Source organism: Pristiophorus japonicus, unplaced genomic scaffold, assembly GCF_044704955.1.
Source record: "Pristiophorus japonicus isolate sPriJap1 unplaced genomic scaffold, sPriJap1.hap1 HAP1_SCAFFOLD_26, whole genome shotgun sequence".
NCBI classification, from domain to species: Eukaryota; Metazoa; Chordata; class Chondrichthyes; family Pristiophoridae; genus Pristiophorus; species Pristiophorus japonicus.
The window spans coordinates 50,252-67,794 of NW_027252340.1; the positions used below are offsets into that span (position 1 = coordinate 50,252).

The 17,543-nt window shown below is 45.3% G+C and overlaps 1 protein-coding gene across 1 annotated transcript in view; it reads left to right on the forward strand.

Moving 5' to 3' along the window:
- LOC139247163 (small G protein signaling modulator 3-like) overlaps nucleotides 1-15,632 on the forward strand; it is a gene marked incomplete at both ends in the record, with an annotated part of 65,668 nt that extends 50,036 nt beyond the window's left edge. The window contains 2 exons of the mRNA XM_070871552.1: nucleotides 11,025-11,073; nucleotides 15,547-15,632. Of these exons, the coding sequence (XP_070727653.1) occupies nucleotides 11,025-11,073; nucleotides 15,547-15,632 (135 nt within the window). The remainder of the gene's footprint in view (nucleotides 1-11,024; nucleotides 11,074-15,546) is intronic.
- Between the last annotated feature and the right edge of the window lie 1,911 nt (nucleotides 15,633-17,543).

Here is a 17,543-nt window from a genome sequence, read left to right on the forward strand (position 1 = left end):
GGCGGCTGAGGGGTGACCTAAGAGATGTCTTAAAAATTATGAAAGGTTTTGATAGAGTGAATACAGAGAGAATGTTTCCACTTGTGGGGAAGAGCATAACTAGAGGCCATCAATATAAGATAGTCACCAAGAAATCTAATAGGGAATTCAGAAGAAACTTCTTTACCCAAAGGCTGAGAATGTGGAATTCACCACCTCAGGGAGTGGTTGAGGTGAATAGCATTTAAGGGGAGACCGGACAAGCATATGAGGGAGAAGGGAATAGAGGGTTATGCGGATAGAGTTAGATGAGGAAAGACGGGAGGAGGCTCGAGTGGAGCATAAACGCCGGCATGGACTGGTTGGGCCCAATGACCTGTTTCTGTGTCATATATCCGATGTAATCCAACACGGGATTTTGTAAATCCAAATTCTCTGTCCCTCTTTACTTCAATTTCAATCCCTCTGATAGGATAGAGTTAAACACACTAATTGTTTCATTAAAAAGTTGGTTTCTCTATGGAGCCTGTGTCTTGATTAATGGTTTTCTCACTCTCCTGAGCCACATGAACTATATTTCATGTTGTGGTATTGCCAAGTAACTGAGCATTTCTGCATGCTGGTTTCCTCATGTAACCCATCACAATTTGCACACACACATCCCAGGATCATGCCACATGTGACATCAGATGCAAGCCTTTCTTGGATATTTCAGGTTATCTTATTAAAAGATGGGGGGTGTGTGTTTGAAGGTCTTTGCCTGGCCACTACCCGAGACATGAACAATCGAATGCACTTCTCTTATCGTTCAGTATAGGCAAGGACACAAGAATCTGTAAGAGGAAGCTATCAATTAACTCGCTTAGAATTTCCTGGCTTTCACCAGAACGTAGATTGAAAGCTGATTGCTAACTTTTGGTGCATTGTGCCCAGGTGATTTATGTTACTCATGGATCCCCTCACACAACTTCTGCCTAACCCCTTTGGATTGATTCGAATTCACCCATTATCACCTCACCACCACTTCTCTCAACTCCTCAACTGTCTCTAAATTGTCAGATTGTTTGTCTGATATTAAATATTGGGAAGACCGAAGCCATTGTCTTTGGTCCCCACCACAAACTGCGTTCCCTAGACACTGACTCCATCCCTCTCCCTAGCATCTGTCTGAGGCTGAACCAGACTGTTCGCAACCTAGGTGTCATATTTGACCCTGAAATGAGTTTCCAGCCACATATCCACGGCATAACTGAAAGTGCCTGGTTCCACCTCTGTAATATTGCCCGTCTCCGCCCCTGCCTCAGCTCATCTGTTAAAACCCTCATCCATGCCTTTGTTACCCCTAGTCTTGATTATTCCAACGCACTCCAGGCTGGCCTCCACATTCTACCCTATTTAACCTTGAGATGATCCAAAACGTAGCTTCCTGTGTCATAACTCGCACCCAGGTCCTGCTCACCCATCACCTCCTGTGCTCGCTGACCTACATTGGATCCCGGTTAAGTAACGCCTCAATTTTAAAATTCTCATCCTTGTTTTCAAATCCCACTGTGACCTCGCCCCTCCCTATCTCTGTAATCTCTCTTCCCCCCCCCCCCCCCCGGGAAACCTGCGCTCCTCCAATTCTGCCCTCTTGCACATCACTAATTTTAATCACTCAACCATTGGTGGCCATGCCTTCTGTTGCCAAGGTCACGAGCTCAAGAATTTCCTCCCTAAACCTCCGCCTCTCTACTTCTCTTTCCTCCCTGAAGACACTCCTTAAAACCTATCTTCACCTGCCGTAATTTCACCATTTGCGGCTCAGTGTCAAATTTTGTTTTATAACCCTCCTGTGAAGCACCCTGGGACGTTTTACTACGTTGAAGGCGCTGTATAAATACAATTTCTCGTTCTTTTCCTATTTCTAGCTTATATTCTCAATCACTTTCTCTCATTCACTTTCACACATCTCATTGTCCCATTTGATCTCATTCATGAGCTATGGAGGAACTTTAATGTCCAATACAATATTATCATAATATCTTTAAAACATAAATCAAACACTCCCACTTAGTCCAAGATATTAACACATTCTAATTGTTTATCTTACTTAACCTCTTGGACTTTTTATTTTCCAAAATAATGTGCTATATTGTGCCTGAGTCCATTTTATCATTTCACATTTACCCCAAATCCAAAGAGCAGTATTGTTGGACTGACGGGACTTGCAAATGTTCAATTCTATTTGTCCAAAGAATCTTTATCCTTGGTACACAGCACTGGGCAAGAACCATCTAAACTGCACTCCTCTTTTTGTTAAAATGTGATTATTTCCTTAAACTTCAGGTCAAATTTACCTTCTCGAGTGTGTGAAACAGCAACTCAGACCAATTTATCTTGTATGTATTACAATTTCAGAAACAAATGATGCCCAGACTTGGTGGCTTTCCATTAGAAATAGAAGTGTTTGCGATTAGCTTTGGAGGTAACGCCCACATTCCACTCTTGCCCACCCTCAAGCACTCTGTCTCAGAACATAACAAATGACCCTGAATGGATTAAGATCGAATCTGTGAAAGGCCAAATCATCGCCATGCTCTGACATTTGATATCTGCTGCTGTCTGCAGATAAGGTGTCCCATTCTTAAAACTACTGCATCTCTTGCTGTGCCCGAAACATTCACGCAGTCCAGAAAACCATGGTCCCCTCGTGAAAAGAAAAGACAGAGAATCCATTGTGGATCTTCTTGAGAGACCAAGGAGTTAATTCCATCAGCGTGGAAAAATACCCACTCAAATTCAGAAACTTAAAGTGTAGTAATGCCCAGGATATTACACATTGAGCAAACAACATGTGAATTAAAAGTCGCTGTTGGCAGAAAGGGTTAACTTTCCACGTTTACAAGACGATATCATTAGATGCATGTTCTGGTGTTACTTCACAATCTGTTTTTTAACTTTGCCGACTGAAAAAGAAACAAACGGCGCTTTATTTTTTTCCAAAGCCTTTGTACCTTTATAACCTGCACAAAGGTCCCACCAAATATTCTGTTTTCATCATTCGGAAATGAAAATCAGTTAAAACAGCAGAAATCATTAGTGACATCACTATCCGCTTTTTCAAAAAATCATTCTCATCAAGAAAGGCAGCCTTTTTATTTTTCCAAATTAAACTCCAGTTGGTTTTAAAGCATTTAGTGTTTATTTGAGAGGTGTCCAGCCAGAAGATTTTCCATATTGTTGTCACAGAGATAACAGGGATACTTTAATCATTCATTTTCTTCCCGGTACTTTTTTCTGACCACAGTCAATCACAAGATCTAACGGTGCTGTCTGTCTACTAACATAGAAACATAGAAACATAGAAAATAGGTGCAGGAGTAGGCCATTCTGCCCTTCGAGCCTGCACCGCCATTCAATGAAAGCAGGAATGGGGTACTGAACATGCAACTTCAGTACCCCATTCCTGCTTTCTCGCCATACCCCTTGATCCCCCGAGTAGTAAGGACTACATCTAACTCCTTTTTGAATATATTTAGTAAATTGGCCTCAACAACTTTCTGTGGTAGAGAATTCCACAGGTTCACCACTCCCTGGGTGAAGAAGTTTCTCTTCATCTCGGTCCAAAATGGCTTACCCCTTATCCTTAGCCTGTGACCCCTGGTTCTGGACTTCCCCAACATTGGGAACATTCTTCCTACATCTAACCTGTCTAAACCCGTCAGAATTTTAAACGTTTCTATGAGGTCCCCTCTCATTCTTCTGAACTCCAGTGAATACAAGCCCAGTTGATCCAGTCTTTCTCATTCCAGTACAACCGAGGGCCTTAAACATGCAGGATCACCAAATGTCCCAAAACCATGTCAATTACACTCAACATTAACATCTTATCTTCAAATCATTAAATATTTAAGAAATTCAAAACTACCAATGTTTGAACTGTGGTAGTCTCATCACATCAGACACCTCCACATAGAATCACAGATAATTTACAGCAATCAAAATGTCACCGTGGCCCCAATGAAAGTTCGGGTTTTCACAATTTAATAGATTAGTTAACCTCAATAATTCCAATTTAATTCAGGCCAATATTTTATTAACTAAACATACTGCACAACAGATACAATTATCAAAATAGCACCAGCTTACAAAAACCCAGTAAATTACAACATTTTTGTTATTTCTTCAGGTGACTTTCCAAATGATTAAAATTACTGAAGCAAACTGAAGAAAAAATTAATCTTCAGATCTAAACAAAATCTTTGTAACATTTCCAACCGAAGGGGTTTTGCTGGAACTTCCCACAGCTTGTGGGCTCTGAAACATTCACACCGGCTCTTAGAGGCAGTACGCTGAAAACACAAGAACTCCTGCAGCTTGTGACCGTAGAGAAGGAGAATCTTTCCTTAATTTAGTGCTTTTTCTCTCAACCCAGTTTGCAAATTCTGAATACTTGTTACTTGTCAAAACCTGAGAGGCTGGGGCAGAGTCAATCACAACAGCAAGTCCCTTCCAGTAACCAAATTCAGAAAACGGTGCTTGGTAAACATTCGCATTGATTTAAAAACGACCACATGTCTTTAATTTAAACTGCATAAAGCGATAGCAACTTTTAGCTGTAATCCAATTAAAACAAAGTTCCATGAAGATGTTCAAATTGATCTACCAGCAACTGTAACTTGTGCCTCCACGCTGCATCTGTTTTTTTTAAAAACAAACTCCCTTTGCTTTTCACAGTTGCACAAGGAAACTTCTGGTCAAAATAAATCCACACCAGTATTTTTTTATTCATTCATGGAATGTGGGCATCTCTGGCAAGGTTGGCATTTATTGCCCATCCCTAATTGCCCCTTGAGAAGGTGGTGGTGAGCCGCCTTCCTGAATCGCTGCAGTCTTTGTGGTGAAGGTGCTCCCACAGTGCTGTTCGGGAGGGAGTTCCAGGATTCTGACCCAGCGACGATGAAGGAACGGCGATATATTTTCACCTTCTCAAATGCAATTGAGGATGGTGTGTAACTTGGAGGGGAACGTAGAGGTGGTGATGTTCCCATGCCCCTGCTCCCCTTGTCCTTCTAAGTGGTGGAGGTCGAAGGTTTGGGAGGTGCTGCCGAAGAAGCCTTGGCGAGTTGCTGCAGTGCATCTTGTAGATGGTACACACTGCAGCCACGGTGCGCCGGTGGTGGAGGGAGTGAATGTTGAAGGTGGGGGATGGGGTGCTGATCAAGCGGGCTGCTTTGTCCTGGATGTTGTCGAGCTTGTTGAGTGTTGTCAGGAACAGTAGCATAGGACTAGTAATCCTGGACTAATGATCCAGAGACATGAATCAGTGGATGTGGTGTATTTGGACTTTCAAAAGGCTTTTGACAAGGTCCAACACAAGAGATTGATGTGCAAAATCAAATTACATGGTATTGGGGGTAACTTATTGATGTGGATAGAGAACTGGTTGGCAGACAGGAAGCAAAGAGTAGGAATAAACGGGTCTTTTTCAGAATGGCAGGCAGTGACTCGTGGAGTGCCGCAGTGCTCAGTGCTGGGACCCCAGCTCTTTCCAATATACATCAATGATTTAGATGAAGGAATTGAGTGTAATATCTCCAGATTTGCAGATGACACTAAGCTGGGTGGCGGTGTGAGCTGTGAGGAGGATGCTAAGAGGCTGCAGGGTGACTTGGACAGGTTAGGTGAGTGGGCAAACACATGGCAGATGCAGTATAATGTGGATAAATGTGAAGTTATACATTTTGGGAGCAAAAACACGAAGGCAGAATATTATCTGAATGGCGGAAGATTAGGAAAAGGGGAGGTGCAACGAGACCTGGGTGTCATGGTACATCAGTCACTGAAAGTGGGCACGCAGGTACAGCAGGCGGTGAAGAAGGCAAATGATATGTTGGCCTTCATAGCTAGGGGATTTTGAGTATAGGAGCAGGGAGGTCTTACTGCAGTTGTACAGGGCCTTAGTGAGGCCTCACCTGGAATATTGTATTCAGTTTTGGTCTCCTAATCTGAGGAAGGACGTTCTTGCTATTGAGGGAGTGCAGCGAAGGTTCACCAGACTGATTCCAGGGATGGCTGGACTGTCATATGAGGAGAGACTGGATCAACTGGGCCTTTATTCACTGGACTTTAGAAGGATGAGAGGGGATCTCATAGAAACATATAAGATTCTGACGGGACTGGACAGGTTAGATGCGGGAAGAATGTTCCCGATGTTGGGGAAGTCCAGAACCAGGGGACATAGTCTTAGGATACGGGGTAGACCATTTAGGACTGAGATGAGGAGAAACTTCTTCACTCAGAGAGTTGTTAACCTGTGGAATTCCCTGCCGCAGAGAGTTGTTGATGTCAGTTCATTGGATATATTCAAGAGGGAGTTAGATATGGCCCTTAGGGCTAAAGGGAAAGCAGGAAAGCGGTACTGAGGTGAATGATCAGCCATGATCTTATTGAATGGTGGTGCAGGCTCGAATGGCTGAATGGCCTACTCCTGCACCTATTTTCTATGTTTCTATGAGTTCAGATCCCACCATGGCAGCTGGGGAATTTGAATTCAGTTCATTAAGTAAATCTGGAATAAAAAGCTAGTATCAGTAATGGACCACAAAACTATCGCATTTTCGTAAAAATCCATCTGGTTCACTAGTGTCCTTTCGGGAAGATATCTGCCGTCCTTACCTGGTGACTCCAGACCCACACCAACATGGTTGACTCTTAACTCCCCTCTGGAATGGCCTAGCAAACCACTCTGTTGTACCATACTGCTATGAAAAACAATAATAAGCATAAAACTTGACGGTCAACCAGACATTGACCTCTGCACTGGCTTCGGACACGATAGCAGCACACCCAACCCAGTCGACCCTGCATAGTCCTCACCAACATCTGGGGACTTGTGCCAAAACTGAGAGAGCTGCCCCGTAGACTAGTCAAGCAACAGGCTGACAGTCATACTCACAGAATCATACCTTTCAGCCAATGTCCCAGACTCCTCTATCACCATCCCTGGGTATTTCCTGTCCCATCGGCAGGACAGACCCACCAGTGGTATGTCGTCAGCAGTGAGTGGCTCTGGGAATCTTCAACATTGACTCCGGACCCCATGAAATCTCATGGCTTCAGGTCAAGCATGGGCAAGGAAACCTCCTGCTGATTCCCACCTACCGCCCTCCATCAGCTGATGAATCAGTACTCCACCATGTTGAACACCACTTGGAAGAAGCACTGAGTGTACTCTGGGCGGGGGACTTCAATGTCCATCACCAAGAGTGGCTCAGTAACACCACTACTGACCGAGCTGGCCAAGTCCTGAAGTACATAGGTGCATTGGTAGCAGTAACCACCGCCCAGTCCTTGTGGAGATGAAATCCCATCTTCACACTGAGGGCACCCACCACCGGGCTAAATGGGATCGATTCAGAACAGATCTCGCAGCTCAAAATTGGGCACCCATGAGGCGCAGTGGGCCATCAGCAGCAGCAGAATTGTATTCCACCACAATCTGTAACCTCATGGCCCGGCATAAAAGAAAATAAACTTTTGCATGTATATAGCGTCTTTCACAACCACCGGACGTCCCAAAGTGCTTTGCAGCCAATGAAGTACTTTTGAAGTGCAGTCACTGTTGTAATGTAGCAGCCAATTTGTGCACAGCAAACTCCGACAAACAGCAATGTGATAATGACCAGATAATCTGTTTTAGTCATGTTGATTGAGGGATAAATATTGGCCAGGACACTGGGAGAACTCCCTCATCATCTTCGAATAGTGCCATGGGATCTTTTACCTCCTGCTGGAGAGAGCAGGTTTAACATCTCTCCGACAGTGCACAACTCCCTTAATACTGTACTGGAGTGTCAGCCTAGATTTTTGTGCTCAAGCCGCTGGGGTGAGACCTGAACCTGCAACCTTCTGACTCGGAGGCAAGGGTGCTGCCCACTGAGTCACAGCTGCCACAAATCCCTCACTCTACCATTATCATCAAGCCCAACCCTGGTTCAATGAGGAGTGCAGAAGAGCATGCCAGGGGCAGCACCAGGCATACCGAAAAATGAGGGAAGCTGCAATAGCAGAGGCAGGGCTATAGACAGGGCTAAGCGATCCTGCAATCAACAGATCAGATCAAAGCTCTGCAGTCCTGCAACATGGTGGGGAACAATTAAACAACTAATGGGAGGAGGAGGAGGCTCCATGAATATCCCCAACCTCAACGATGGCGGAGCCCAGCACGCAAGTGCAAAAGACAAGGCTGAAGCGTTTGCAACCATCTTCAGCCAGATGTGCCGAGTGGATGATCCATCTCGGCCTCCTCCTGAGGTCCCCACCAGCACAGAAGCTAGTCTTCAGCCAATTCGATTCACTCCACGTGATATCAGAAACGGCTGAGCGCACTGGATACAGCAAAGCTTTGGGCCCCAAAAATATCCCAGCTGTCGTGCTGAAGACTTGTGCTCCAGGCGCACCTCTAGCCAAGCTGTTCAGTGCAGCTACAACACTGGCATCTACCCGACAATGTGGCAAACTGCCCGGGTATGACCTGTCCACAAAAAACAGGACAAATCCAATCTGGTCAATTACCGCGCCATCAGTCTACTCTCAATCATCAGCAAAGTGATGGAAGGGGTCGACGACGGTGCTATCAAGCGGCACTTACTCACCAATAACCTGCTCACCGATGCCCAGTTCGGGTTCAGGCATCGCTGCAGGAGTTCCTCAGGGCAGTGTCCTTGGCCCAACCTTCTTCAGCTGCTTCATCAATGACCTTCCGTCCATCATAAGGTCAGAAGTGGGGATGTTCGCTGACGACTGCACAGTGTTCAGTGCCATTCGCAACTCCTCAGATAAAGAAGCAGTCCGTGCCCACATGCAGCAAGACCTGGACAACATTCAGGCTTGCACTGATAAGTGGCAAGTAACATTCACAAGTGCCAAGCAATGATCATCTACAGCAAGCGAGAGTCTTACCCTTGAAATCAATGGCATTACCATTGCCGAATCCCCCCACCATTAACATACAGGGGTCACCATTGACCAGAAACTTAACTGGACCAGCCATATAAATACTGTGGCCACACGAGCAGGTCAGAGCCGTATTCTGTGGCAAGTGTCTCACCTCCTGACTCCCCCAAACCCTTTCCAGTAACTACAAGGCACGAGTCAGGAGTGTGATGGAATACTCTTCACTCGCCTGGGTGAGTGCCTCTCCAACCAGTATCTTTAACTTAAAATGTAAATCACAAAGTTTTCCCCACTTCTGGTTGCACAGCTTTAAATTGAAATGAACATACAGAACAACTATATTCACACTTCCATGCTCCTTACAAATATTGATCCATGTAATGGGTTAGGAACTCAAAGCAGCAAATGTTTACATTGTATTCCCTGGTCACGATCCCAAGGAACATTTACACCGTTTAAATTGGTTCAAAACCAAAAGCAAGATTCAAAGTATCTCAAAAATAATCCACGTGTGTATCCATAGAGAAAGCAATCAACAAGCTTAAACCAACCGAGACTTGTAGAAAAGACATTGATGCTGGAAGTATTTTAAGCATTTTAATCAGAGAGAAGACTACAGAGAGTTAAATAGCTTTTAACTCTGTTAAGCATTTGTAGGTGAGTAAAGTTCCACACACACACACACACTTTCACACACACTGCCGAGGTTTTCACTTCCCCTGCCAAGGGTGTGCACAACCTACCATTTCTTCCACGTATGGGTGGATTGTAGAATGTAAATTCTCTGTTTATACTTGAGGGATTGGCTCCCTTTCAATCAAGCGATCACAACCAATTGGTCCCTTTTCCCTTTGCCTTTGTTTATTTTTAAATCTTTAACTCAAGTCCACCGACCAGCGCCAATGTTAACAGATTTCTTTCAGTGGTTACTGTCGCAATAAAGGGTTGTTAGACCTGCAACGAAAACTTCAGCGTAACTCTGGCCCAAGTGGTTTTAAACAACAAGCTTTTGGATATATTGACTAATAGCAGTATTGTTGTTCTGCAACTGTTGTACAGTATTACATTAAATGACATGCAATTAATATAACCTGGTTCCTTCCGGGCTTCAAGGTGATTAGCTCGATCTCCGTCACCAGGCTGCGTAACTTCCGATTGTCCCGAGAAATCACTGACCACTAGTCCTATAATTATATCCAATAAGTCGGGCTCTAATTCCCAACATACTGGCCTTGTCCCTGACCGAATCTTGTTAACCATCTAGTATCCGTATATAGCTGCTTCTTGTAGTTACATGCTCAGTCTGTTCCCAAACTAAACCTGTTCCCTGTAAGCTCAGCTAGTGGCTCAAGAGCCAACAAGGACATTTTAAATTGCTCTACACAGGCAGGATCTGATAGGGAGATGGTAAACTAGAAATGGTCACTATTCCAGTGAGCGCTTTACTCTGTATCTAACACCCGCTGTTCCTGCCCTGGGGGTGTTTGATGGGACACTGAAGAGGGAGCTTTACTCTCTATCTACCCCATGCTGTACCTGCCCTGGGAGTGTTTGATGGGACAGTGTAGAGGGAGCTTTACTCTGTATCTAACCCCTGTACCTGCCCTGGGAATGTTTGATGGGACAGTGGAGAGGGAGCTTTACTCTGTATCTACCCCATGCTGTACCTGCCCTGGGAGTGTTTGATGGGACAGTGTAGAGGGAGCTTTACTCTGTATCTAACACATGCTGTACCTGCCCTGGGAGTGTTTGATGGGACAGTGTAGAGGGAGCTTTACTCTGAATCTAACCCGTGCTGTACCTGCCCTGGGAGTGTTTGATGGGACAGTGTAGAGGGAGCTTTATTCTGTATCTAACACGTGCTGTACCTGCCCTGGGAGTGTTTGATGGGACAGTGTAGAGGGAGCTTTACTCTGTATCTAACCCGTGCTGTACCTGCCCTCGGAGTGTTTGATGGGACAGTGTAGAGGGAGCTTTACTCTGTATCTAACCCGTGCTGTACCTGCCCTCGGAGTGTTTGATGGGGCAGATACTGTGCAGTTAGTGATTGTTTTCTGTAATTGATTGTTCGGAATCCATCGGTTAATGAAGCTTCAATTTAACAGGTTGGATGAAGATGGGAAGGTGCTGACTCCTGAAGAACTTCTGTACAGAGTGAGTACTGAGGGGGTGGGGGGCATAGTATATACTTGTGGGTCATAGTGATTCTGGGTGGTAGAGGGGAGGTGGGAAGTGGTCAGAGGGAGTACTGGGGTTGTTCCCAGGCGAGGAGGGTTCTGGACAAAGAGGGGGCCTGGGTGGAGCCGCTGGTTTCTGGGCAGGGGAAGGGTCTCGGCGGGGGAGGCGGGTCTGGATGGGGTGTCTTGGCGGGGGAAGGGTATTGGGAGGCGTGTCTGGATGGGGTTTCTGGGCAGGGGAAGGGTCTAGGCGGGGGAGGCGGGTCTGGATAGACTTCAAGAGGATATAGACAGACTGGTGAAACGGGCGGACACCCGGCATGAGGAGAGAAAATACAACACACTATAGGTACTCTATGCCTCTATGAAGCTCAGGATCCCGTATACTTTTTGAACCGCTTTCTCAACTTGCCCTGCCACCTTGACAATTTATGCACATACCCTCAGGTCTCTCTGTTCATGCACCTCCTGCAGAATTGTACCAGTTTATATAGCCTCTCCTCGTCCTACCTACCAAAATGTATCACTTTGCTCTTTTCTGCATTTAATTTCGTCTGACATGGATCCGCCCATTTCACCAGCTTTGTCTATATCCTCTTGAAGTCTATCACTAACCTCCTCACTGTTCACTATATTTCCAAGTTTTGTGTCATCTGCAGATTTTGAAATTGTGCCCTGTACAACCACATCCACGTCATTAATATATATCAAGACAAGCAGCAGTCCCAGTACCGACCCCTGGGGAACACCACTGTATACCTTCCTCCAGTCCAAGAAACAGCCCTTCACCACTACTCTCTGCTTCCTGTCACTGAGCCAGTTCTGTATCCAGGCTGCCACTGTCCCTTTTACACCCTGGGCTTCAAGTTTGCTGCAAGCCTATTACGTAGTACTTTATCAAACACCGTTTGGAAATCCATATACACCACATTGCCCTCATCAACCCTCTCTCATCTCAAAGTTGTGTAACAACCTTATATGTGGCACTTTATCGAATGCCTCTAGGAAATCCAAATATACTACATCCGTTCGTTGCCATTTATCTTCCCTGCTAGTTCCACGCTCAAAAATCTCTAGTAAATTTGTCAAACATGATTTTCTTTTCATAAAACCCTGTTCATTCTTCTCTAATCATATTCTGACTTTCTCAATGCCCTGTTACCACTTCCTTAATAATGGGTTCCAGCATTTTCCTGACAACTAATGTCAGGCTACCTGGCACATAGTTCCCTGTTTTCATAGAAATGTATGGCACAGAAGGAGGCCATTTGACCCATCGTCTCTGTGCAGGCCGAAAAAGATCTATTCAGCCTAATCTCACTTTCCAGCTCTTCTTTCGAAGCCTTGTAGTTTTCAAGTGCATATCAAAGTACTTTTTAAAAATATTATGAGGGTTTCTGCCTCTACCACTCTTTCAGGGCAGTGAGTTCCAGACCCCCTACACCCTCTGGGTGAAAAACATTCTCCTCAACTCCCCTCTAAACCTCCTACCAATTACTTTAAATCTATGCCCTCTGGTTGTTGGACCCCTCTGCCAAGGGAAATAGCTCCTTCCTATCCACTCTATCCAGGCCCCTCAATTTTATACACCTCAATCAGGTCTCCCCTCAGCCTCCTCTGTTCCAAAGAAAACAGACCCAGCATCTCCAATCTTTCCTCATAGCCAAAATTCTCCAGTCCAGGCAACATTCTCGTAAATCTCCTCTGCACCCTTTCCAGTGTAATCACATCTTTCCTGTAATGTGATGACCAGAACTGCACACAGTACTCTAGCTGCGACCTAACCAGTGTTTTATACAGTTCAAGCATAACCTCCCTGCTTTTGTATTCCATGCCTCGACTAATAAAGGAAAGTATTCCATATGCCTTCTTAACCACCTTATCTACTGGCCTGCTACCTTCAGGGATCTGTGGACCTGCACTCCAAGATCTCTTTGTTCCTCTACACTTTTCAGTATCCTACCATTTAATGTGTATTCCCTTGCCTTGTTAGATCTCCCCAAATGTATTACCTCACATTTCTCCGGATTGAATTCCATTTGCCACAGTTCTGCCCACCTGACCAGTCCATTGATATCTTCCTGCAGTCTACAGCTTTCTTCTTCATTATCCACCACACGGCCAATTTTAGTGTCATCTGCAAACCTCTTAATCATACCTCCTACATTCAATTCCAGGTCATTGATATATACCAAATAAAGCAAGGGACCCAGCACTGAGCCCTGTGGAACCCCACTGGATACAGCCTTCCAATCACAAAAACATCCATCAACCATTACCCTTTGCTTCCTGCCTCAGACAATTTTAGATCCAACTTGCCACTTTGCCCTGGATCCCATGGGCTATTACTTTCGTGACCAGTCTGCCATGTGGGACCTTATCTAAAGTATTGCTAAAATCTATATACACTACATCATACACACTGCCCTCACCGACCCTCCTGGTTACCTCCTTGAAAAATGTAATCGAGTTAGTCAGACACGACCTTTCCATAACAAATCTGTGCTGCCTGTCCTTGATTAATCCGTGTGTTTCCAAATGATGATTTATCCTGTCCCTCAGGATACTTTCCAATAATTTTCACACCACCGTAGTTAGGCTGACTGGCCTGTAATTACTCGGTCTATCCCTTTCTCCTTTGTTAAACAAGGGCACACATTAGCAACCCGCCAGTCCTCTAGCACTACACCTGTAGCCAGAGAGGATTGGAAAATTATGGTCATTATCTGCTATTTCCTCTTTTGATTCTCTTAACAGCCTGGGATATATTTCCTCCAGGCCTGGGGATTTATCCACTTTCAAAGCTGCTAAGCTCCTTAATACTTCCTCTCTCGCAATGTTTATCTCATCTAATATCTCTCACTCCTCCTACCTCATTGCAAAGTCTGCATCGCCCCCCTCTTTTGTGAAAAGAGATGCAAAGATTTCATTAAGAATCCTACCCATGTCTTCTGCCTCCACACACAGATTTCTTTTATGGTCTCTAATAGGCCCCACTCTTTCTCTCGTTATTCCCTTGCTCTTAATGTATTTATAAAACATCTTTGAGTTTTCCCTGGTTTTACTTGCTAACATTCTTTCATGCTCTCTCGTTGCTTTCCTGATATCTTTTATCATCCACTGATATTATCCACTACCTCTCATTTATCATGCTGCTTATCCGACATCCGGTATTCGCTGAGCAGAAATTTCCTCCAATTAAATATTGTGAAGACCCAAGCCACTGTCTTCGGTTCTTGCCACAAACTCCATTCACTAGCCACCGACTCCATGCCTCTCCCTGGTCCCTGTCTGAGGCTGAACCAGACTGTTTGTAAACTTGCCGTTCTATTTGACCCCAAAATGAGCTTCCGACCACATATCCAGTCCATCACTAAGACTGCCCACTTCCAGCGCCGTAATATTGCCTGTCCCCGCCCCTGCCTCAGCTCATCCGCTGCTGAAACCCTCATCCATGCCTTTGTTACCTTTAGACTTGACTATTCTGACCGGCCTCCCACCTTGCATCCTCTGTAAACTTAAGCTCTTCCTAAATCTGAGCTCATCCAAAACTTTGTTGCCCGTACCCTGACTCGCACCAAGACCCGTTCACCCATCACTCCTGTGCTCACTGACCTACATTGGCTCCAGGTCCAACAACTCCTTTATTTTAAAATTCTCATCCTTGATTTCAAATCCTTCCATGGCCTCGCCCCTCCTTATCTCTGTCGCCTCCTCCAGCTCTACAACCCTTTGAGATCCCTGCGTCCTCCAATTCTGGCCCCTTGTGCTTCCCCGATCTTCATCGCTCCACCATTGGTGGCCGTGCTTTCAATTGCTTGGGCCCCAAACTCTGGAACTTCCTCCCTAAACCTCTCCGCCCCTTTACCTCTCCCTCTCCTCCTTTAAGACACTTCTTACACATCTTTGACCAAGCTTTTGATCACTTGTCCCAATATCTCCTTATGTGGTTCGGTGTCAAATCTTGTTTGAAAACACTCCTGCAGAGTGCCTTGGGGCGTTTTACTCGGTGAAGGCACTATATAAGTGCCAGTTGTTTGGGGCTCTGGATAGTGTGGGAGGGGGTGAATGGATAGATGTGACAGTGCTACAGGTCCACAGGAAAATGATAATGGAAGGCAGCGGAATAGCTGGCGTGGAGGACAAGGGTCTTATGGAGGGATCAAATCTGCCAGAAAGGGGAGAGGAGAAACTCTGCTTCGATTGCAGGCATTGACTTTGTCTAAAGTATTCAGCTCTTTCTCCACAGATGCTTGATGCCATTTTCTCTGTTTTATGTTTACAACATTTGCAGTTTTAGTTGTTGGGGGTATAACACTGGCTGATATTGGGACCAATAAAGATGCAATATTTGTACTTATTATGGGCCCTACAATCCAGAGTGTGTGATTGACCGGCCATTCTCCATCCTGTGCACGCCATCCAACACCAAGCTTTGCTTCCCTTTCAGGCTGTCCAGTCAGTGAATATGAGTCACGATGCTGCACATGCACAGATGGATGTGAAGTTCCGATCGCTGATCTGTGTGGGACTGAAGTAAGTGAAAATCTTCAATCCTTCACTTTATAATCCATTCCTTTGAGACCAAAATGTATTGTAGAGGGAACAGATAGGCTCGATGTGTGGCTCAGGGCTCCGTGGAGCTCCCACTTAAACCCGGCTTTAGGATCAAGAATGTCGGGGACTAAATTATCAGGGAAGCACAATAAACAGATCATAGAAGAGGGCACAAGAAACAACTGGATTGTGAAATGGGTTTCGGGAGATGGTGAAATCTGGCAATAACAGTATTGCTTGTTGGTCTAATGTCTTTCCAGATCGGAGACAAACTTATTCCACTGGCACACCTGTGTGGTTGCGAGCACTAAATCAGAGGATATGTTGTTTGATCAGGATGGGGGTTATGTCATGCAGTAGTCATCACCATAGGCAGTCCCTCGAAATCAAGACTTGCTTCAAAAGGTGACTGAACAGTCCAATACGGGAATTACAGTCTCTGTCGCAGGTGGGACAGACAGTGGTTGAAGGAGGATTGTGCTGCTGAGACACAGATATGTCTAAATTAGCCTCAAACTATAATAGGGCAGATCCTGAGGTTAATTAGAGGCAAATATTCCTCGCTGAGGAACATGTTTGGGTTAGCAGCTACTTGGATAGTTGGACAGGTTTATGAAGCCCGAGGACCCAGCAGGCAAACACTAGATTTTTAAACTAACTTTCTTCATTGAGCCATTCCGCAATGGCTCAGTTATGATTTGTGGATGTTATCAATACGAAACTTGTGCCCAATAGGGGCAAGTATTTTACAGACACACACACCGTTTACACTCGGTTGCACTGGATCTTTCTGCTCAATTCACCCCAAATTGCCATACCCCGCGCAAAAGACTGCAGAACTGTAAGAGCAAGTTATGTTCAACACCAGTCGGGTTTCCACCTTCTTTTACTCTAGTTTAAAAGCATTGTGCTGGAAGCAGGCCCCACCCACAAAACTGGCCACACCCCCAGAATGAATCACCATTGGGAGTTTAGAATCATAGAAATTTACAGCACGGAAAGAGGCCATCTCGGTCCATCGTGTCCGTGCCGGCCGACCAAGAGCTTTCCGGCCTAATCCCACTTTCCAGCTCTGGGTCCGTAGCCCTGTAGGTTACATCACTTCAGGTGCACATCCAAGTACTTTTTAAATGTGGTGAGGGTGTCTGCCTCTACCACCCTTTCAGGCAGTGACCCCTACCACCCTCTGGGTGAAGAAATTTCCCCTCATATCTCCTGTAAACCTCCCCCCAATTGCTTTAAATCTATGCCCCCTGGTTGTTGACCCCTCTGCCAAGGGAAACAGGTCCTTCCTATCCACTCTATCCAGGCCCCTCATTATTTTATACACCTTGATCAGGTCTCCCCTCAGCCTCCTCTGTTCCAAAGAAAACAGACCCAGCATCTCCAATCTTTCCTCATAGCTAAAATTCTCCAGTCCAGGCAACATTCTTGTAAATCTCCTCTGCACCCTTTCCACTGTAATCACATCTATCCTGTAATGTGGTGACCAGAACTGCACGCAGTACTCCAGCTGCAGCCTAACCAGTGTTTTATACAGTTCAAGCATAACCTCCCTGCTCTTGTATTTCATGCCTCGACTTATAAAGGCAAGTATTCCATATGCCTTCTTAACCACCTTATCTACCTGGCCTGCTACCTTCAGGGATCAGTGGACCTGCACTCCAAGGTCCCTTTGTTCCTCTACACTTCTCAGTGTCCTACCATTTAATGTGTATTCCCTTGCCTTGTTAGACTTCCCCAAATGCATTACCTCACACTTATCCGGATTGAATTGCATTTGCCACTGTTCTGCCCACCTGACCAGTTCATTGATATCTTCCTGCAGTCTGCAGCTTTCTTCTTCATTATCAACCATACGACCTATTTTAGTATCATCTGCGAATTTCT